The sequence below is a fragment of the Nannospalax galili genome, unplaced genomic scaffold, assembly GCF_000622305.1.
Source record: "Nannospalax galili isolate Female #2095 unplaced genomic scaffold, S.galili_v1.0 scaffold278, whole genome shotgun sequence".
Classification (NCBI taxonomy): Eukaryota; Metazoa; Chordata; class Mammalia; order Rodentia; family Spalacidae; genus Nannospalax; species Nannospalax galili.
Genome location: NW_008347536.1, coordinates 11,195,275 through 11,215,450, shown reverse-complemented (window position 1 = coordinate 11,215,450; position 20,176 = coordinate 11,195,275). Strand labels below are relative to the sequence as shown.

The window sequence follows — 20,176 nt, the reverse complement described above, 5'->3', positions numbered from 1 at the left end:
AAGGAGCTTTCTTCTTTTCTCTTGATGTTGTTCTATGTGGTTATAATCATGTGTCTGATGAATACGCATCTGTTTATTTGTAAAGCGCAGCATCGTTGTGGTAGGCCCTGTGCCTGGTGGTGGACAGTGCCAGGCTGTCCTGCCCCTTGGAATCTGTCTTTGAGGCCAGTAAGCACATCAACCAGGATGGGACGTGGCCTGGGGACAGTTTGGCACTAGTTGTCGTGATAATTGCCTTGGTTTTGGCCTCATCTCTTTAAAAACTGAGGCCTTTGGGTCTCCTGTGACCCTTTGGACCCTCTTTATGACAGCTGAGGCCTGGGACTCTAGGCTTAAGATGGGGTCTTCCTCTAGCCCTTCCTTGTAACTATTCTGTCTCCCAACAAAGGCCACTGCACACCTTTAAACACAAAATATTCTTTTATTTGTCAACGAAGGCTACAACGGGATCACTTCTGGTTTTGTTTTTCTGCTTTTTTTTCTTTTTCTAGAAGGTATCTACATCTGCATTTATTTACAGCCTTGTTGGTATTTACACAGTCAAGAATACAGTGTTAGAAACACAAAAGTGTTGAGAAAAAAACTTCTCAAATTAGTTCCAGACTTCAGGGAAACTAATTCCACATGGTAAGGCCAGAGTCTCCAGTGTTGGTCGTCCAGAGGCAGCTCAGGATGGTCCTTTGCCAGAGCTGTGGGTTCAGAAGTCCTCAGAACAACAGGCGCATTTAGAACAGTGGGGTTCTGGCTGTGGGTGGATTGGGGTTGCTGGGTGCCACCAGACATCTGTGGGTCAGCAGCTGGGATGCCGAGCCTGCCCATGGGCAGTTATCCCTCAGTCCTCTGCCTTCAGAATCAATCACATTTTTTCTTGGGGACCAGGAGTTTGCCCAGTCTCGTGCCTTTGGCGTTCCACAGAGGGTTAGAAACACAACATGGAGTCCCATCAAGGCCCCTAAACACAACACAGGGTTTCACCCTGGCCTCTGATCTTCCACACCACAGTCAAACCTCAGAACACACCACTGTTCAGGGCAGTCAAGTACACAAGCTGGTTTTTGAGAATGAAAGGTTGGAGAGGATAAAGTTTCTCTCTGTCACCTGAGCAATGAGTCTTTAAAATGAGTTTGCTGTATTGGGAAGGCTAAATAAAAGGGTCTTTAACTATAGTTCTTTTCTTCACTTCCTTCCCTTCAACAAAATACAGACAATAGTTTTGACCTCGCTGGGGATGGTGTGCCTCACGTGGAGGGATTGTAGTCCTGATGAGGATCCCAAAGGGAAGGAGAGACTGGGTCTTTCTGGGACTCCATGGGAGGTAAGTCTCCCCCCAATCAGGATCAGGATCCACCTCCTGGGCTAAGTGGCTGCTATGATGGATGAAAGACATTCTCAACTTTATACAATGGGTGATCAAACCCCACAGCCCAGCATCATGCTGAGGGCCAGCAAGCTCATCCTCCTGGGCACAAAGCCCAGTATCACTGCTCTTACCACGTGCCCACCACAAATGCAAGGGCTGCGATTGGTAAAACTGTGTTCTGAGATGTCACACTGAAAGCTTTGTCTTCTATAAAGGCAATACTTAAAAGTCGCAGCTGAAAGACCCTTTCTTCTTCTTTCCCTGCTCAGTGCCTATAAAGCACCATCGGGTTTATGCAGCGCCCTGGCTTCACCATCTGCTGCTTCCTGCCCCATCCCATCCCAGTTATTTGCAAGCACCTGTCCTGGCCAGCTTCAACTGTCCATCAGTTTCCTCCAGACCTTCCACCCCTCAGTAGAGACAGGCACTGGTGTGGTCCTTGGGCTAATTCTCAGCAAGTATTCTGAGCCAAGTGTCCGAGGCTGTCCAAGGTGTGGTTTACCACAGAACTCCCCCAATGTCATCGGTGGATATAAAGGGAGTCTCATGGTTTAAAAGACAAAGTTGAGGGATTAGTAAAGTCTTATTTAAGGTCATGGAGAAGGGGCAGAAGATGAGGGGCTCATTGGCAGTTGTGGAAGGTAGAGCAGAAGGTAGAACTGTTCTAAAATGAATCTTCTAGGTTCAGAAGCCAACACCCCAAAGAATCATGAACCTTAGTCAGTGAGGGAGGCCTCGTCACTCTAACAAGTGGATAGATTTAGTTAGTGCCCAAAGGACAAGTGCTGTTCAGGATGGCATTTAATGCTCAAAGCCCCCTAAATAGGTGCAAAGAACTATTGCTCATGCCTTCAAATCCACCTTTGTCAAGGCATTGGGACTGCAGGTCCCAGCAGGAGAGACTGTTACCTCCCAGCCTGAATGTACTCCAACTCAAAGGGGCCAAGGAACCTGTTCTGCTAGGACAGCACTAGTATGAGATGGAGGTGCATGGTACTGCCTAGCCCACGGCTGAACTCTGCTAGAGCTCAGGGATGCTTACATGTCTCCCCAGTAGAAGCTAGGTCTTCTTGGTGGAATGCAGCCCAGGAAAAATATAGGATCATTTCTTTTTACAAAAGAATACTCAATAATTCATTGTGTTCTTTGAGTCCTAAAAATCTATTACTTGAGGGAGAAGGGCAGGGAAAGAGGGAGACATAGGCTGAGGAGGTACAAGCAGATGGTTCCCTAGGGTCACATGCTGTCTCTGACTTCCAAGTAAATATCTCCAGTGGGTCTTGATCAATGTCAGGAAGCTGGGATGAGACAGGTCAACTAGGCCAACTGACAAGAGTGCTCTGCCAAAGGACCCTTATAGCAAAAGTACATTTTGAGAGGCATAAGACTCTTGGATAAAAAGTCTTGTGTTCTTCAGACCAAACTGTTTTCCATCTCATTTAAGAATTATCATAGCAGATGGGAGTCTCCATCACCAATTCATGCCAGGCACAGTGGGCCTGAGGGAGCATCAAATCTGGCCAAGCAGAGTCTGGTCCAGAGGAAACAGGCAACCAGTGGACAAGCAGGCCATGACACACTGCTACAGCAGTGTCTCAGTTTTTTTTGGAATCAGGAAGAGCACTTAGCGAAACATCCTCTAATCCCAGTGGGACAACATAAGGCGAGAGCTCCCCTCCCCGAGAAGCTTTGGACACCTCCCTCTACTAGGCAGAACCCAGACTACACATTGCTTTGATTCTCATGCAGTAAGAGACCTTCTTGGTTTCATTAACTCATGTCATATTCTGAAGATTCTTGTGTAAGGCTATAAAAGTGCCATGAGCTTATCAGTCCAATAAAGTTTCCACAGGGAATAGCTCAGACTCAGAATTCATTTTCCACACTTAATGTAAATGTTACCCATAAAGGTCCCATTTTCTAAGAAGCCCAGCTCAAAAGGAAGCATTTGCATCCCCTCCTTTCTCTCTCAGAGCCTCCTGTGGGTGCTAATGACAATGGTATCTAGGCAGCCTAACCAGGAAGGGAATCCTCAAGCCAGGAGCTCTTGCTGTGACACTCCTCTGCTCTCCTTGCTTCCCCTGGCTTGCTGGCTGCTGCCTCCCTCTGGGAAGCCCTCCAGCGTGGGCTTCATCTGCTCCCACCCTCTTCTAGGTGCTGTGTGCAGAGGTTTTCATGGGAACAGTGCTAGCCGGGCCTTCTGGATCTATGGGCACCACCATCCTTGATCCTGCTGGGGTTGTATGACACTGATAGGTCACACTAAATTAGCTCTTTTCTCCTTATTTAAAAATTTAAAAAACAATCCTGGCTGGGATTCTCTAGTGGAGAACTTCATAGATGGGATTTCCTGAATGTTTTGAGGCTCTGGGATCCCGAACCTCTGGGATTAGCCTGTACAGGGGAGGCAGAGGAGATTTCAGGAGCTGGTTAGAAAAATGCTTGGTTCACACCTTTGCTGACTCCTTTCTTTGGCTGACTTTTTTTTTTTTTCTTTTATATCTTTCCAGGATCAAAGGCCACCAAGCACCTCTTGCCACACTCCTATTTTTAAGTGGTGGCAGCTGAGCATTGGAAGGAAGATACCCAAAGTCATGGGGACAGGGTTTCCTCTCCTTCCCTGGACATAGAGGGCTCGCTGTGCAGTGCTGGTTCTCACGTCTGGCTTTGGGAGAGAGGAGGAGATGAGCAAAGGGCATCATGGAGGATCAGCCATTCACAGACATCCTGGGTGCTGTCACCTCTTGTAAAGGATAGGGCTCGAAGCCCCAGGATGTTATATCACCAGACAGGGGAAAGGAACTGGGATACTTTCTCTACCCCAATATGGGGGTGGGGGGTGGCAGGGGTGGCACTGACAACTACACGAGAGATTTGCAAAAGGGGGAGGAGGATTCATTTAGCATCAAAATATAAAGCTTGGACAGGAGTTTGGGGCAGCTTGACAAGGTGCTAAACAACGTGATGAAATTTTCCAGGGCAAGATGAAGCCATCTGTGGTCCTCAGGAGGTACAAAACATGGAAGGGCAAAACCCACCACTTGCCTGTGGGAGATTAGCCAAAGCTCCTGAGGTTCTACAGGCCCGTCACTCTATGCACCCCTCACCCCTGCCTGACCCTAGTCAGAGAAGAAAGGGCTGCACACGAGACAAGTTAGCACAGACAGTCGTGTCTCACATCACACCAGGTACCTAGGGACAGACAAGGACACAACCCAGGAGATGTGTACCCCAAAGAGAGGAGAAACATACCCCAAACAACAGGGAAAATTCTTCAAGGAAAAGAGGAACAAACGACAATAAAGGTTTCATCGTGATCACACTTCAGAAAAAAAAACCCAAAACCTTCTGTTCTTTGCAAAAATGTGTGAAGGCCAAATTTGTGTTTTTTCTTTTCTTAAAAAAAAAAGGATGTTGCATGAATTAACAATGCAACCAGTATCTTTTTGTTTTGTTTTCTGCACTTGTTAAAAAAAAGTTTTTGTTTTTTGTTTTTTAAAGTACAACACAGTCAGGTATACGGCCACAGAAGAGTAGCTGTCTTTGGCAAGAAGTCCAGGCCTCAGCCCTTTCTGTCACCTTCGGCCCATCTCGCTCTGTCTCATGAAGTGGATGTTGTTGGCGCTGTCTGACAGTTCTGGGTACTGCTCGACGGAGATCACGAAGAAGCCGTCATAGCCTTGTACCCGCCCTGTGTTCAGCACCTGCTGCTTCTCCCCCTCTGTCCAGGCCCGTAGGCCTTCCTCCCCTTCCCGCAGTCTCTGCTGCTCTCGGGCCCAAGCCTGACGTACAGCTCTCTGCCGGGCCAGCTCCAGCACCCGTGCCTTCTCCTCATCCAACGTCGTCCCGTAGCGGGTGTTCAAACACAGTGCCCTGTACTGGAGCTGGATATCAGTGTAGCGTCTAGTCCTGCCATTGAGCATGGTGTTGATCTGGGACACAGTGACATTGACCCCATTCTCCAGGGTTCGCTTCCCCCCACTGAGGCCTAGGATGGCCAGGTCACCATCTGAAGGTCCTGGTTTCACAAAATAGTGGGTGTCCATCCCATCAATGGTGAAGTGCAGGTTCTCTAGATAGTGGGCATTGTTTAAGATGGCTGCAATCCTCCGCCCATCCTCATTGGCCACACTGATGATGTCTGTGGTCACTCGACCATCCTTCAAGGCAAACTTGACCCCCTTGCCAAAGATGGAGCCACTAGAGGCAAACATTTTGGTCTCTGGGGCTTGCTGACAGCTGGTGATAGTGGAGCCGTAGAGCTGGTCGAAACGTTCTAAGGTGACAAAAGCCTTCAGTTGCTTCTGGACTTCACATTGTACCCCGAGGATAGACTGATGAGGGAGGACAGTGAAGAAAGAGGGAGAGTAAGACAAGGGGAAAAAAACAAGCCCAATAGCATAGAGAATCAGTTTAAACAGCGAAATCAAATCTATACATATTTATTGCCTGTAGCATCTGTCTCTAGTGCTGATCATCAGAACACCCAGCCAGCCACCTTTCATCCATCCATTCCCCCACCTTTCTATTCAGAGCCAGTTTAGGGAGAATCTGCTCTGGCCAGGTCTTTTTCTGAGAACTGGAGATACAAAATGAATCAGACATCATCTTTGCCCTCAAAAAACTCATTGTTTCATGGGGAAAGACAGATATGACAACAATAATTACAATCAAACATGATGATTGGGGGGCTGGAGAGAAGTCTCAGTACTTTAAGTCTTATTGCTCTTCCAGAGAAGCCGGGTTCAGTTCCCAGCACCCATGTGGTGGTTAAAAACCATCTGTAACTCCAGTTCCAGGGGATCTGATGCTTTCTTCTGGCCTCTGTGGGCACTGCACACACGATGTACTTCATACACATGCAGGCAAAATATTCATACATATTCACAAAATAAATAAAATCTCGACTTATTGGTGGTCTAATAGAAGTAATATTATCTAACGTTTCTTGATCTTCAAGTTAAACAATTACCACTACTCATCCTGTTTGATTTCCACAGTAGGTACTATTATTTTGATTTCACTTCTAAGGAAACTAAGGCTGACAGGGGCTCATTGTTGGTCTGCCGTTATACCATTCACATTAAGTCAACAATCAGACCAGGTTTGTCTGCCTCTAGAGGCCAGTGTCAAGGGCAACTGCAGCAGGGGAAGCAAACAAGGTTCAGAAGATTCTCAGCCTAAAGGTAGAAGAGAGATGAAGAAGGTGGGGATCCAAGGACAGGTCCAAACTTGAGTTAGGACTTAAAAGATGAAGGAGATGACATTAGGGGAAGGAATGGCAAGAAAGAGGGAAAGACATGGACTGTCTCAAGCCTCTTACCCTGTTCTGTTGCTCTGTATCCCCTTTACCCATGTCTTTTGGGGCTCTGCCCCATAGTGCCTCCTTGAGCCTCCTTCAAGGGTCGCTGTACTTGGCTTCCATGGGGTCAGGTTGGACCTTGTCATCTTGGTGTACTGCCTGTCTGCCTCTCCTATGTCTCAAAGTGCTCAGAGAAGCCATGTTCAGGACTCCAGGGCCTTATCAGCAACTCAGGGAACAGGCTTTAGAAACAGCCCATCGGCCTCCCGCTGAAATTAAGTCCTCTTTATAATTAATAGAACCCTGTCTGTGAACAATTATTTCCTAGAGTTTCACAAAAGCTGGAGTACTCAACAACAAAGATCTCCGATGCTTGCCAAGGGCAGAAATCAATAATTCATTGACAGGCAAGGTTGGCAAACAGGCAGTCAGAGACAGAGACTCTGGGGAGCACAGAAGGAACCTGGTGGGGGAGGAAGTGCTATGTGGCTGGAATCAGTCTTGGGGACAGATGATGCTGGGACATCTGGGTCAGGGCTTGAGGTGGTAGGGACAGGGGCAGACTAGGGCTACAGACCATGGCAGAAAGAGGAGGGGCTCTGTGACCAGGATGACTCGAGTTTTCATCTTCTGCCATTTTCCAGCTGAACGTCCTTGGGTAAGTCCCCCTCTGAACCCATCCTTCTTACTTAGGGCTGCTCCCATGGTTTAGTCGCTGAGTCGTTCAATGGATGTTTTCTGTATACCTACAATGTACTAGCCTGTATTCTGGGCACTAATTGAGACGTAGAATTTAACCTGTTGGAGCTCAGAGTCTAGTGAAGAGATAAAGCAAACAGGAGTTAAAAGTGTGGGGGAGTGCTTTGCAAGAGGTAAACACAAGGGAACCACCTGAGCAGACTCTCATTCTGGAGTCTGGGAGGAAACAGCTAAGCTGGCCTAAAGGATTCAGTCTGGAACAAGAATAAGGATGCAGGGCTGGGGAGCTGGCTCAGTTGGTAAAGTGCTTGCCTTACAAGCATGAGGACCTTAGTTCAGATCCCCAACACTCAAGTAAAAAGATGAGCATGAAGGCAAACGCTTGGAATCCCAGGGCTGAGGAGGCAGAGACAGAAAGATCACTGGGGTTTGTTGGCTCATTAGTCTGGCTGAATCTGAACCCCAGGTTCAGTGAGGAACTCCCTTTCTCCAAAAAAGGTGGAGAGGTGCATGCACATATATGCACATACACATACACACACACACACATATGCATGTGCACACACATACACACACACACACACACACACACACACACACAGAGTGGGGAGGACATTGGGATATGAACATTTCCAACAACCAGGATCAAGCCATGTGGCAATACTACTCCCTGCAGTTTACTGTCCCTGGACTGGGCTTGGTCTCTGCTGATCTACACTTGCATTCAGTTGCCCACAATACAGGCTGGACACAGAGCATGTTCCTGGTACAGAATTTATGAACGGGGTGGAATGAGACTATTTTTAAGGGTTTTTTTTCAGCCACATAAATCTAAGTCTTTGAAATTTGGTCATAAAAGGAAGACAAGAGAAAGTAACCACTTTTCCTCTACCTACAGCTTTCTCAGTCCTGCTCGGCCAAATAACACAGTAACACAGAGTAGACCAATCTGGGTTTGAATCCTAGCTTTAGTCCTTCATTGCTGTGTGGTACTGGAGAGTCTGATGCAATAAACCTATATAATGAGAAGAGAAACACCACGGGCTATTTGTGAGCTGACTTACGTAGAAACATCAGGTGTGTCAGGTGTTCAGAAAATATCACATTTGTATTTAGAACACCCCTTCTCTCTCTTTGTACTTTGCCCACGTAGTGATAACAGCTTATTATTTTGTTGTGGATCTCTGAACTTAGTATAACACAGGAAATGCCTCCATGTGGCCACCTGAGTGTCCATGTGCTGCTATGGTTTGGTCCCCAGGGCCTGCCTCGCTATAGGCTTGTTATATGTTTGCTGAAAGCTCTCTGGCAGGCAATATGAAGGTGTTGCCTCAGTTTCCATCAGAGGCCTGAATTTTCCTGCCCAGCTGGTGGGACCCCCTCCTGCAATGTCAGAATGGGCCAGGGTTAGCTGCCTTGTGGGGAGTTACCTTGCTGTTGTCCCATTCCTGAGTTTTCATCTGTGTATGCACGAGCTCATAGGATGGTTCCATGGCATCTGTGTCTGGTTTAGGATAACCAGGTATCACGTTGTGCAGCTGGAATCCAAAAGTGAGCAGCCAGCTATTGACATCTGGGTGGAAGAGAAGCAGAAATATGACCAGGTAGTCAGTGAACCCCCAGCCAGGAGCTGCAGGCCAATCGAGCAGCCTTAAGTGGCTGCATATGCCTGTGGAGAGTGACTGGTGATGGAGCTAACTGCTACACACATTGGAAAATGGTGCTGTTGTCTTAAAGGCAAATGAGCACTGGACCCCGGCAATCCCTCTCCAAGCATATACCCAAGATCCTCCTTTCAGGGGTTATATCTAAGAGAGATGAAACCTAGGCAGAACCTGGGCTTCGAGATTTCCCTTTCCTCTCACCTCCATCTGTATACCCAAGGAGAGCTGCTGATGGGTCCCATTCCCATCCCCAGCATGAAAGACTCAAAAAGTCAGTCAGACCCAAGAAAGGTTTTAATGGTTGGGTTGCAAAGAGAAAAAAATTCACTTACGAAAAAAATTGTCCTCCCTTTCCTATTCTTTTTGTAGCCACGAGAGCCTCAGGGCCAAGTGCCCCTGGGCATGATGCTGGCCAGCACCAAAATTCAAAAGGCTTCCTCCCATGCTACTGCCTTTTACTTCTGACAGTCCAAGGAAGTCACTCAACTTCCCAGTGCCTTAGTTTGCTAGTCTCTAAGCTTATTTATCACATTCCTTGGAGTTGCAAGTTATAGAAAAGGTTTTGCCATAGCATTTGGCTCATTGAGGAATGGAATCAGAAATCTGCGACCCTGGGTTGGGGATGTAGCTCAGTCAGTAGAGTGCTCGTTTAGCATTCATGAAGTCATGGGTTCAATCCTCAGCATTACATAGATTACAAAAATGCCTGTAATTCCCAACACCCAGGAAGTGGAAGCAGGAAGATCAGGAGTTCATGCTTGGCTAGACAGTATGGACAGCCTTGGCTACATGAGATTATCTTAAAAAAATCCATGACATTAAAACAAGGAAGAGGGTTGAGGTGGACCATTGGTCACCTGCCCTATGTGACAGAGGATCTCTTATGTGCTGGAAGGTACTATGTTATACAGAGCCTCCCATTGAATACCTGGGACCCTGAAGGGGGATGAGACCTGGGTATGAACTTTTAAACACGATAGAGATCACAGGATAATGAAAATATTTTCGGGATAAGCTGACAAGCCCATATGGAGAAGAAGGCATTGAAGCCAGATACAGAGAGAGCATGTCTGGTGCCCATGGTGGCTCTTCAGGCTAAGATAGCTGCATAAGGTGAGGCCTGGAAGGGCTGTGAGGGAGTGTTCAGGTAAGTAGAAAGCAGTTCATGAAGGCTGAGTAAGAAACAGAAAGGATAGAGCCTCAAGTAGCAGGAGGTAGGAGAGCTGGGCCTTGTTGTCTGAGGAATAGTAGTCTGTGTTGCATCACAACTCAGTCTTCTTTGGGAAGGGGCAGAGGAAGTTGCTAAAACGTGTATCAGACAGGCTCAGAATCCAAAGTCTGGAGGGCACAAGGTTTTGAGCCAGCCTCAGAACCAGGTTGGCTCCTTTCTAGTGGAGACAGATCTCTGTTGGGAGGTCCAGTTTGGGATCCAGGCTGGGGAGGAAGTACCTGCCCCTTGCACCTGCTGAGTCCATTCCAGTGGTACGAGTGACCTGTGGGGTTAATAGCTGTGTCCCTTTCACTGTTGGGTGCCATGGTTCTCTCCCATTTAACTACCTCATGTTTGTCTTTGTTTTTGTTTTCAGTTGTCTGTGGCCCCTCCAGTAGGAGCAAACCCAGGAGCTGTCGGGTGGAAACCTAGGAGCCAAGGGGTGGGGAATCCAGGAGCCACAGGGGTAGAAATCCAAGTTCTCCTCACTTCTGTCTTGTTATGCAGATCATGGAAGGGAAAGAATGCAGTAGCTGAGGTCAGACAAACTCACATTCTGGTTCCCTAGTTTTACGGTAAGCTTGGGGACTGAGGTGTAGTCCCCTTATTTGAACTCACAGAGATCTGCCTGCCTCTGCCTTCTAAGTGCTGGGATTAAAGTCGTGTGCCACCACACCCAGCAACAGAAATGGTTTTAAGCAAGTCTTGCAGAAGAATACTGATAATTTCCCAGTTGCAGACAGTTATCTTGTAGTAGGCGCTATTCCAAGCTTGTTCCTAAAATGTTGGATTTAATGTAAATTGTCCAGACCAGCTCCTGGACCAAGGAAGGTTTTCTCAGTTTTCCCCATCCCAGGACTCCCATTTTCTTATTTGTAACAGAAGAGCTTGGACAACTTTTCTCCACAGTCCCTTTTCTCAAGTTTCTGGAAGTCTCTGATTCTATGACTTTAGGCAGATGGGATCTTTGGGAAATTAAAACAAGCCACACAGTAGGGGAGGGAACACCTTACAAAGCCATTTTGCTTGAGGCCGAGAACTTGCATAGGGATTTGTAGTTGCCAAGAAGCTTCTATCTGTAATACTGTCCATTCCCAGGAAAGCAGGGAGCTGAAAAGAGGGCTGGGCTTTAATTATGAGTGATGGAACATGGGAAGCTTTCCTAGTATGCCTTTCAGAAAAATGTCAGGGACCTATTTATTCACTGGTTTTCTACAGGGTTTTTCTGAAGGGGTGGGAATTGTCATCTTACAACATCAGAGGCAGACGTTTCCCTCTTGTTAAAAAGCTCCTCTTTACCGTGTGACCATCCCAGACGTCATTGCTGCCACAAGGGAAGGATGAAAAGCAGGCGATTTTAATCCCTTTCACCTGTGCATGGCTTTGTTCTTCACAAAGTGTATCTGAATTTTAAAAAACCGCCAAGCATTTTGAAGTTAGACACAGTAGAGTTCTAATGCCTGCCTTCCTGCGTCTTTGTGGGCCGGTTACTTTCCCTGTCTGAACCTCACTTTCTGTGTTGGCGTTCCCTGCATCACAGGCTTCAGACGAGGACTCAGCATCTACTTGTGGTGGACATTTTTTGGTTTGCCTTCCCAGCATCCCATTCTGCCTTTCCTTTCTGTGAGGGGAGGGGAAGTGGACCATGTGATGCAGGGTAAATCAATCATTGCCTGCTGTCTTCTCCTACCCCAGTGATTGTGTCAAGCCTGTGTCACATGACCCGGGCCTATCTAACTGGAGCATACGTCAGGACCTTTTTGAGACAGGGTCTCCTTGTAGCCCCAGCTGGCCTGGAACTCGCTAAGTAGACCAGGCTGGCCTTGAACTCACAGAGATCCGCCTGCCTCTGCCTCACGAGTGCTGGGATTAAAGGCTTGCGGTGTCTCAGGACCTTTGAGGACATGTTTAGAAATGCTGGATGTGGGGATACACCTAGGTTACATAGAAGCTAAAAGGTAAGGTTTAGTGAAAGTAGTATCTTAGTATCATATTAACCATTGCAGATATTTTTTGATATGCTAAAAGCTTGATTGTTTCTATGACATCTCTCTTTTTTTCATATGCCACAGGATTCATTATGTAAATGAAATTAATTTTGTGAGGAGCATTTTCATTGAAGTGGTATAGGCTGGACTACAAAATGTAAGTATATCACACTTAAGGATTGCTTTGCAAACCTTTTTAGTGTTTTAGTATGATATTAAAATATTAAAAAAATTTTTTTGAGACAGGGTCTCATATATCCCAGGCTGTGTAGTCAAGGATGACCTTGGATTTCTGATCTCCTTGCTTTTTTCTTCTAGTGTGTTGGGGTCATAGGCATGCACCAGCACATTGGTTTATTTGGTACTGAGGATGGAGTCCAGGGCCTTGCGCATGCTAAGCAAGCACTCTACCAACTGAGCTACATCTCTAGCTCCCCAAATCTTTTTCTTAAGGTGGGCTCACAGTCAAAGACATTTGTGAAGAGTGGCACTGAGCCATGTATCCCATGAAGGCAGGCACTGAGCCCTACTCCCTTCTGAATCCTTAGCGTGGGTCTGGCACAGAGAAGCTATAGTCAACACGATATTTGTTGGACTTAACTGTCTGGGAAATGAAACACAAACTGAAGATATAAGGTGCTTTTTGGATGCCCTTTCGCTTCGTTAAAAGCAGGATTTGGAGACCAGTGTGATTGTCATGTTCGGAAATGTTCTGGAGTCAGAAAGCCCTGGTCTTTGTGACTCTGGGAAGACTCTCAGTCCTTTGGGGCCTCAAATGTCTATCTGTAGAATGCAGATCATTCCAGTGATCTCATGGGTTGTTGCCAGGCTTCAAGGAGACCATATCTGCAAGTGGTTGGCACAGAGCAGTTAATCATGTCAGTGCTATTCTGGAAGGAGACTATATGCATATGGTAGTGTACAAAGGAGGGGGGGAATAATATTTTGGCAAGCTTTAACAATTTTTGATAGAAAATTACATTTCCTATTGCACCATTTTTTCCCCAGCTATAGTTACATGCCAAGTCGTCTCACAGGAAACTCATTGGAGGGTGAGGCAGGGGGCGTGCTTTGTGCAGACAGATGTAATGGAAATGTCATCTTAATCTATCAAGACTTTCTAGAGCTAGCAGCCAAGTTGAGCATGGGGAATGCTGGGAACACTGTCAAAATATGTGTATTTATCCTCAGACCCCTAGCATATTTTCCTGACTCCTGCGCACCACCTCGTTTTCCCTGTGTTTGGGACTCCTCTTAATATAACTACCTGGAATTCTTCCCTGAAAAAGGGATCCTTCTATTGCTGTCAGCAGAAATGGGGTCCAGAGGAGGCCACCACATTTTAGAGCAATGGAACCACGTTCATAAGGGACCCTCAGTGAGCTATCCATGATGCCCTCTCTCCACTTTTGCACACACTGATCCCACCCTCTGGAGTGCCTTTCTCCCCACTACTTGATGAAGCCTATACAGAAGCCAGCTTCAGGGATCAGCTGTTCTTTGAAGCCTTCCTATAATCCCATGGGCAGAGCTAGTCCCTCCTCTGGGCTTCAGTGGCCACCTGTGCAAATCCTTGTCATGGCCCCTTATACTGGACCGGAAGTGTGTCTTCCTTCTGCTAGTGTGGATTCCTGGAAGGTTGGGACCATCTTCCTCAGTGTCTGAAACCAGGAGGCATTTTTGGAATGAAGGAAACTGACATGAAAGAAGGGGCAAGAGGACTGACTCAGGAGACAAGGCTTGGAGACTACCAGGCTTACTCACTACAAACTCTCACACAGAGCAGGCTGGCTTTCTCTGGGCTCTGCACATCCTCTGTGACTAATCTGGGGTCTCTGGCTACAGGACCTATGGGACACTTTATACTTGAGTTGGCTTCACAGACATGAAAGGAAAAGCTCCCCTTTTAAAGCAAAGGGTGAAGGAAAGGAAACGACATGAGCCAGACAGTATGCTAGGGATGAAGTGTGTCTCATGTCACTCCTGGCACCAGGTAGGAGGGTATTTTTCCATTTGTTCCGTGTGTCCTTTGTTCCTTTTAATCTTTCACTGCCCTCTGTATTTTTGCTGCTGTTTTTATTTTGAGACAGGTTGTCTTGTATCCCAGGCTGGCCTCAAACTTTCTATGTAGCTGAGGATGACCTGGAGCTCCTGATCCTCCTGACTCTACCTCCTGAGCGCTGGGATTAAAGGCATATACCACAAACCCAGTATCTGCAGTGCTGGAGTTTTAGTCCAAGGCTTTGGGCATGCTAGGAAACATTCTACCCACTGAGTTACATCCCCAGCTCTGGATGGTTTCTTAATTTTCTATCTTATCTCAACTATTGACTTATTAGCAATACTTACTTATTATGTCTCCTATACTTTTTTGTTGTTGTTGTTGTTTGTTTTGTTTTTTAATAGGGTCTCATGCAGCCCAGAATAGCCTGAAACTCTAGATGCTGCTGAGGCAGGTCTTGAACTCCTTCCTCCACTACATTAAGCTTACTTGCTTTAGTTTTTACATTGTTCATGGTTGCTCTAGGGTTTAACACATACTACAATCTGCCTAACTAGAATAAGGGTAGGTATTATAACTTTAATGTACAGGTGAGGAAAACAGATTTAGAGTAGTTAGATAACATGTCATAGCTTAGAAATGGCAGATCCATCCCCTTATCTCTGTCTCCAAAAATCTGAGTTTTCTATTTTATCATCATAAATTGCAAACTGATTTTATTTTAGCCGTGCCTTAACTCATATTGCTGGGGACTCAGGGCCAGCTTGATTTCTATGTCAAAAACTCCCAAATTGCATTTCAAGGGCTGTGTCCAGTGAGACATTAGCATTTCATGGTCAAAGAAGGTCTTCATGGTTAGATAAGTTAGAGAAGTTATATGTAAGTGTTCTAAAGAGTTCGTTTTATTACAGGACCTCACAGAGCTTTCACACTGAAATGGATTATGAAATGTAAGAAAGGTGATGGTCCTGTTAAATGGATTTGATGCAAGAACCATTATTTCTAGAGTATCCTCTGAACTAGTGCTTCTTTAAATTCACTTTGGGAATGATGCTTTCAGGGAAAGGCAGTGTTTCTTGTCGCCCCAACTAGCTTTCTCGAGGAAGACTGAGATCGATAGGGTAGGTCCCACCCTGTGAGTGTGCCTCAATCCTCACCTGTCATGAAGCACTTGATATCCTGAGAGTTGCTGATTGGGTTGTTGTTTTTAAACATGTAGAGATTAAAAGGCATGATGTTATTGCTGCTCAGGTGCTTCCAGAGCTCATGGTCTGGGCTTGTCCAGCGTCCAGCCAGCACATCATAATCCCGTCGGCCCATGTGGACCAGTTTGGTGAGTGGATCATAGAGGCCACCATGGTAGCCAATGATGATCTGGAAGCTGGGGTTGGTGTCCATGTAGATCTCCCCATAGGCTGTGTACAGGATTTGCTTGATCATCAAGCCGGTTCCACTGAAGACAGCAAGAGGCGTCCCGATGTTGTCACAAGCTATGTAAAACTCGTCCCCACTGCTCAGCTCCATGGCAAAGAGGTGTCCTTGCAGGTCATAGTAGAGGGAAGTGATCTCAGAGCTAGAGTGGTTGTAGAGGTGGGTGACCTTTGTAGGATTGGTCAGGTCTGCATAAAAGAATTGTAGGTGGTGGCTGTGGCTGCTCTTGCTGGATACCCGCCGCCCCAGGCCATCGTAGCGATACCTGACACTCCAACCGCCAGCCCGGTTGTAGGCCTTGATGAGCAGGCCAGCTGAATTGTACTCGAAGACATCCCCGCCCCGCTGCCTCAGGAAGCCATCCTCATCCATCTTGTATTGCACATCACCCAGCCTTGTGATTCGGTCCCGGAGGTCGTATCGGAGAGGGGTGAGCCGTGCACTGTTCCCAGGGCTCAGCAAGTGTAGATTCCCATTGAGGTCATAGCTGTAGCGCCAGAGTGGCTTGTCATTAATGGAGACTGTCTGCAGCTGGCCATCAGCATCATACTCATAGGAGTAGCGGGTGGTGTTGGCATAGGGTCCCACCTTCAGCTCCTTCTTCACTACCCGCCCCATGTTATCATACTGGACGGTCATCCAGTACATGAGTGAGCGGAAAATCTCATACTGCACTTCCTTCATCCTGCCATATGCATCAAAGTGCTTGGTGTGGGTCATGACGGCTGTTGTAATGATCTGGTTGATGTCATAGTAGATGACACCAAACTTCCCAAACTGTTCTGTCTTTCCTGATACATCATCATAGCGATAGAGATCGATAGGCAGCGGGGTCTCGTTGATCACAGCCTGCATGCTAGTCACCCGGAAACTGTTGTCATAGTTGTAATCAAAACGGGCATTGACCATGCCTTCCTCTGTGAAGCGGAAGATCTGCCGGTCAATCAGGGGCCCAATCTGACGGTAGCGGATGGTGCAGGTAAAGCCCTCGTTCTGTAGGTTGATGGTCTTTAGCATTCCAGCTGTTTCATCATAGGTGAAGCTTACCTTGGTGGTGTCATACAGTGTCTCAGCCAATTTTGACAACTTGCCATATTTGTGAATCACCCTGCGACCAGTGCCCAAGTAGAAGGTGTGCAACAATTGTCCATCCTCAGTGAAGTCCTGTATGACTGAGGCATTGCCTTCTGGAGGTTGGTAGATGTTCCGGTAGTAGCCCACGGAGCGGATGGTCTCCAGAGTCTGCCGGGCCACATTGGGCATGGTCACGGAAGAGAGGCGGTCATTCTTGTCAAACTCAAAGATGTACTGCCTCTGGCTGTGGAGGAGCAGCACCATGGACTGGAGGGAGAAGAAAATTATAGATGAGGAAGACGGAAGGAGGAAGGATGGCCCAAGTGCCCACAACTTAAGGAAAGACATGGAGGTTTGAGGAAGTGGTTCTCTTGCATCATATCCAAATAGAACATTCTAACCTGTGTGCCCACGAATGTTGCAGGCAGGTTACAGAGGGGCTGTGAGGGACTTTCTTTCAGCTCTTGACCTTGCAGGGCTGGGCCCTAGAACACGAAGGTCATTTGATTTCATCTTGTGAGCACTCTGTGTGTCTGTCCCTTTGTGTGGCGTGGACCAAATCATCGCTTCTCTATGTGATGGGGTGTGAGGTTTGGATGCTCTGGCCTAAAATACTCGTAACAACCTTCCTACTGCCTTTCCTGATGGAGACTTCTGAACTCAATCTTCCTACTCAAGCAAGAAGGAACTCTCTAAAACACATCCCAATGGTCTTAAAATAAAGCCTGACCTTTTCCTGCTAAATAGTGTCTGTGGCCTTCTTCTGCCTACAGTGTAAGGACCATGTTTGAGAAGGACACATTTTTTTCCTCAATCTTTTATGTAGTAGCATTTAAAGGGCCCACCCTGAAGTGAGGCAGGCCATAATGGGAATGGGGAACCTTGTTTCCACTGACGGACTCACTGTACAGCACTGGGAAACTCTCCTCCCCTCTCCCCACCCCAGGCTTTTCAGTACAAGGGATGACTTCTAAGGTCTGTCTTGTAGCACCAAAATAGAAAATTGTTCTCAGAGAAGCTCTCTAGCAGAGTCAGGGGATGCTTACCACAGAGCAGGCAGAGCCTAGGCCTGGACAGATGGCCAGGATGGGAAATGAAGTGAGGATCTGGATCCAGAACTGGGGCATAAAGTACAAACTCTTTCTTACGAAGTTAGCAGATAACAGGCCTAGGTGCCTCTAGCTATCAGAGTGACGATTTTCTCCTGTGGGACCACTTTTGAATTTAGGTCATTTAAAAAATTATCCTAATTTGTTTATTCCATGATAGGTCATCTTTGATTCTAATTTCTGGGTGAAATGACTCCTGACCCAAAGCAGAAGGTACTTGCTAGGGCCACATCCAGTACTAGCAGGATTAAGCAGCTCTGCCTCAGATATGACTCCCAGGTTCTCTATGGCAGGGTCAGATCCCTGTCCTTGGTCAGTACCTTCATTCTTGCTTTGTAATCCAACTAGGACTGAGCTGACTCAGCTCTGCTCAGTCAGTAAGACATTCATGTTTTCCTGTCCTGGGACCTCTATTCACCACACTATCCCCATAAATCCACCCAGATGCCTCCTGGGATCCTTGACCTTGGTGGAAAACTTTCTTGAATGTCTCCTTTTTGGAAAATAAACATCTCTCTTTTTGAAAACTATAAGGGTCAGATTTATCCCACTGAGGTCAGCAGGCAAGGCCAGGCCATGGCAAGTCACGATGAAAGCTGGTTTAGTGCTGCATGCCTCCAGCTGTTCAGGAGGCTGAGGTAGGAGGATCAGTTGAGTCTAGGAGTTCAAGTCACCCTGGGTAGGTTGGTGAAACCCATCTAAAAAAAATACAACCACCTTTGTTAAACTGAGGCCAGCCTGGTCCACATAGGCCAGCTGGGACTACTAGGGAGACCCTGTCTCAAAAAAAAAAAGAAAAAAAAATATATCCACAATAATCATCATCCTCTTATATGCTAAGGTCACTGATTTGGGGAGGAAGACACTTGCCTTCTCTAAGTATGTGTAACTCCATGTCTTCCCGTCTGCAAAGATCCGGGATGCAATGCGACCTTCCTGGTCATATTCCATTCTCTCGGACATGATGCCCCTTTGGATGCCAGCAATGTGGCCCCCGGGGGAGTAGGTCACATTGACACCATTCAACCTGCTGCTTGGCGACCAGAGGCTGGGTCTCCCTGCCTGGTCATATAGGATCCGAAGGGTGAACTTGCGGTGGTCATCATAGATCTTCTCTGTGCGCGTTACACGGTCAAAGTCCAGAGACAAGAGGTTTCGGTTGTGAACCTGGGAAAGGGATAGGAAAGAGAGAGAAAATGGATTTGGACATCTAGAACTTGACTCTGATGACCAACGCAGCTCTTAACTGTGCTGAGGAGCTCCCGAGAATAGACTAGAAGACCGCGTAGGTTGTGGTCAACCTAAGTGGGCCGGACTTCTCACTCTGCCACCTGTCAGCTTTATGAAGTTTCCTTATCTGTAAAATTGGAACAATGATGCCAACTTCACAGGCCTTTTGTGAGAATAAAGACAATGCAGGTGATGGGCAAATTGTAGCTGTGACTGAAGAAGATAGTTTTATAATGTGATTTTCTTTTTCCCAATGTGGACACACTTTTTAAAAGGCAGATCTCTCTTGGCTCCCTCCTAGAAACAGAGTTACCAAGTGGGTCCAGAACATTAACACATGACCCATCTGCTCTGAGCCAGACACCGGGCTGTGTTGGCCACTGAGGAAACCAAGCAGGAAAGTGCAGGTCTGTTGTTTTTCATGATCGAATGTGAACTTTACTCTCACTAGGGCAGTCGACATGCAGTTTCTCTGAGCAAGTCTCAGCTTTCTCAGAGCTCTGGACTTTCCAGTTTTTGAGTTTCTCCTACCTTTGTCCACAGTCAGGGATTTCTGGATCACCTGCCAGCTCCTGAGATATCTCTTCTTGTTCTTCCTCAGAGGTGCTGGAAGGGAGGGGCATTTGTGCCTAGGGTGGCTTCTCTGGCTGTGGGCTGGTTGGGACCATCCTAGATCTACAGCACTTTGTTCCTGGATCACAGCACCCTGTACCATCTCCCTGTAGTCTGTGAGGTCAGTACCAATTCAATTTTCTTCTTGAGTCAGAGATATAGGACCCTACAGAGGTAGCTGCAAGTTAGGGCTGTATATTTATATGTGTGTATGTGTGTGTGTGTGTGTGTGTGTGTGTGTGTGTGTGTGTGTGTGTAGGTTAGAGGTCAACTTCAGGTGGTTTTGTTTTTTTTTGAGAGGATCTCACTATATAGCCCTAGCTGGCCTGGAACTCCCAGTCTGGCCTTGAAAGTCACAGAGATTTCCTACTTCCCTCTGCTTGGATTAAAGACATGTGCCACCACACCTGGAAACTTGAGTTTTTTTGAGACAGGATTTCTCACTGGAATCTTGGGATTGCTGTTTAGGCTGAGCTGTCTGGCCAGTGAGCCCAG

General features: G+C 46.9%; 1 protein-coding gene and 1 long non-coding RNA gene across 4 annotated transcripts in view; one reads left to right on the top strand and one right to left on the bottom strand.

Moving 5' to 3' along the window:
• Window positions 1–401: 401 nt before the first annotated feature.
• The window catches only part of Tenm4 (teneurin transmembrane protein 4), a 775,468-nt gene continuing 755,693 nt past the window's right edge, over window positions 402–20,176 (bottom strand). For all 3 annotated transcript variants that reach the window (XM_017800880.2, XM_017800882.2, XM_017800881.2), the window contains 4 exons: window positions 18,710–19,006; window positions 15,383–16,997; window positions 8,792–8,934; window positions 402–5,694 (listed from right to left, as the gene is read on the bottom strand). In XM_017800880.2, coding sequence (XP_017656369.1) covers window positions 4,936–5,694; window positions 8,792–8,934; window positions 15,383–16,997; window positions 18,710–19,006 — 2,814 coding nt within the window. In that variant the 3' untranslated portion in view covers window positions 402–4,935. The remainder of the gene's footprint in view (window positions 5,695–8,791; window positions 8,935–15,382; window positions 16,998–18,709; window positions 19,007–20,176) is intronic.
• Window positions 19,546–20,176, top strand: part of LOC115072218 — a 114,861-nt gene continuing 114,230 nt past the window's right edge. Inside the window, exon 1 of the long non-coding RNA XR_003851284.1 lies at window positions 19,546–19,802. This is a non-coding gene — a long non-coding RNA (uncharacterized LOC115072218). The remainder of the gene's footprint in view (window positions 19,803–20,176) is intronic.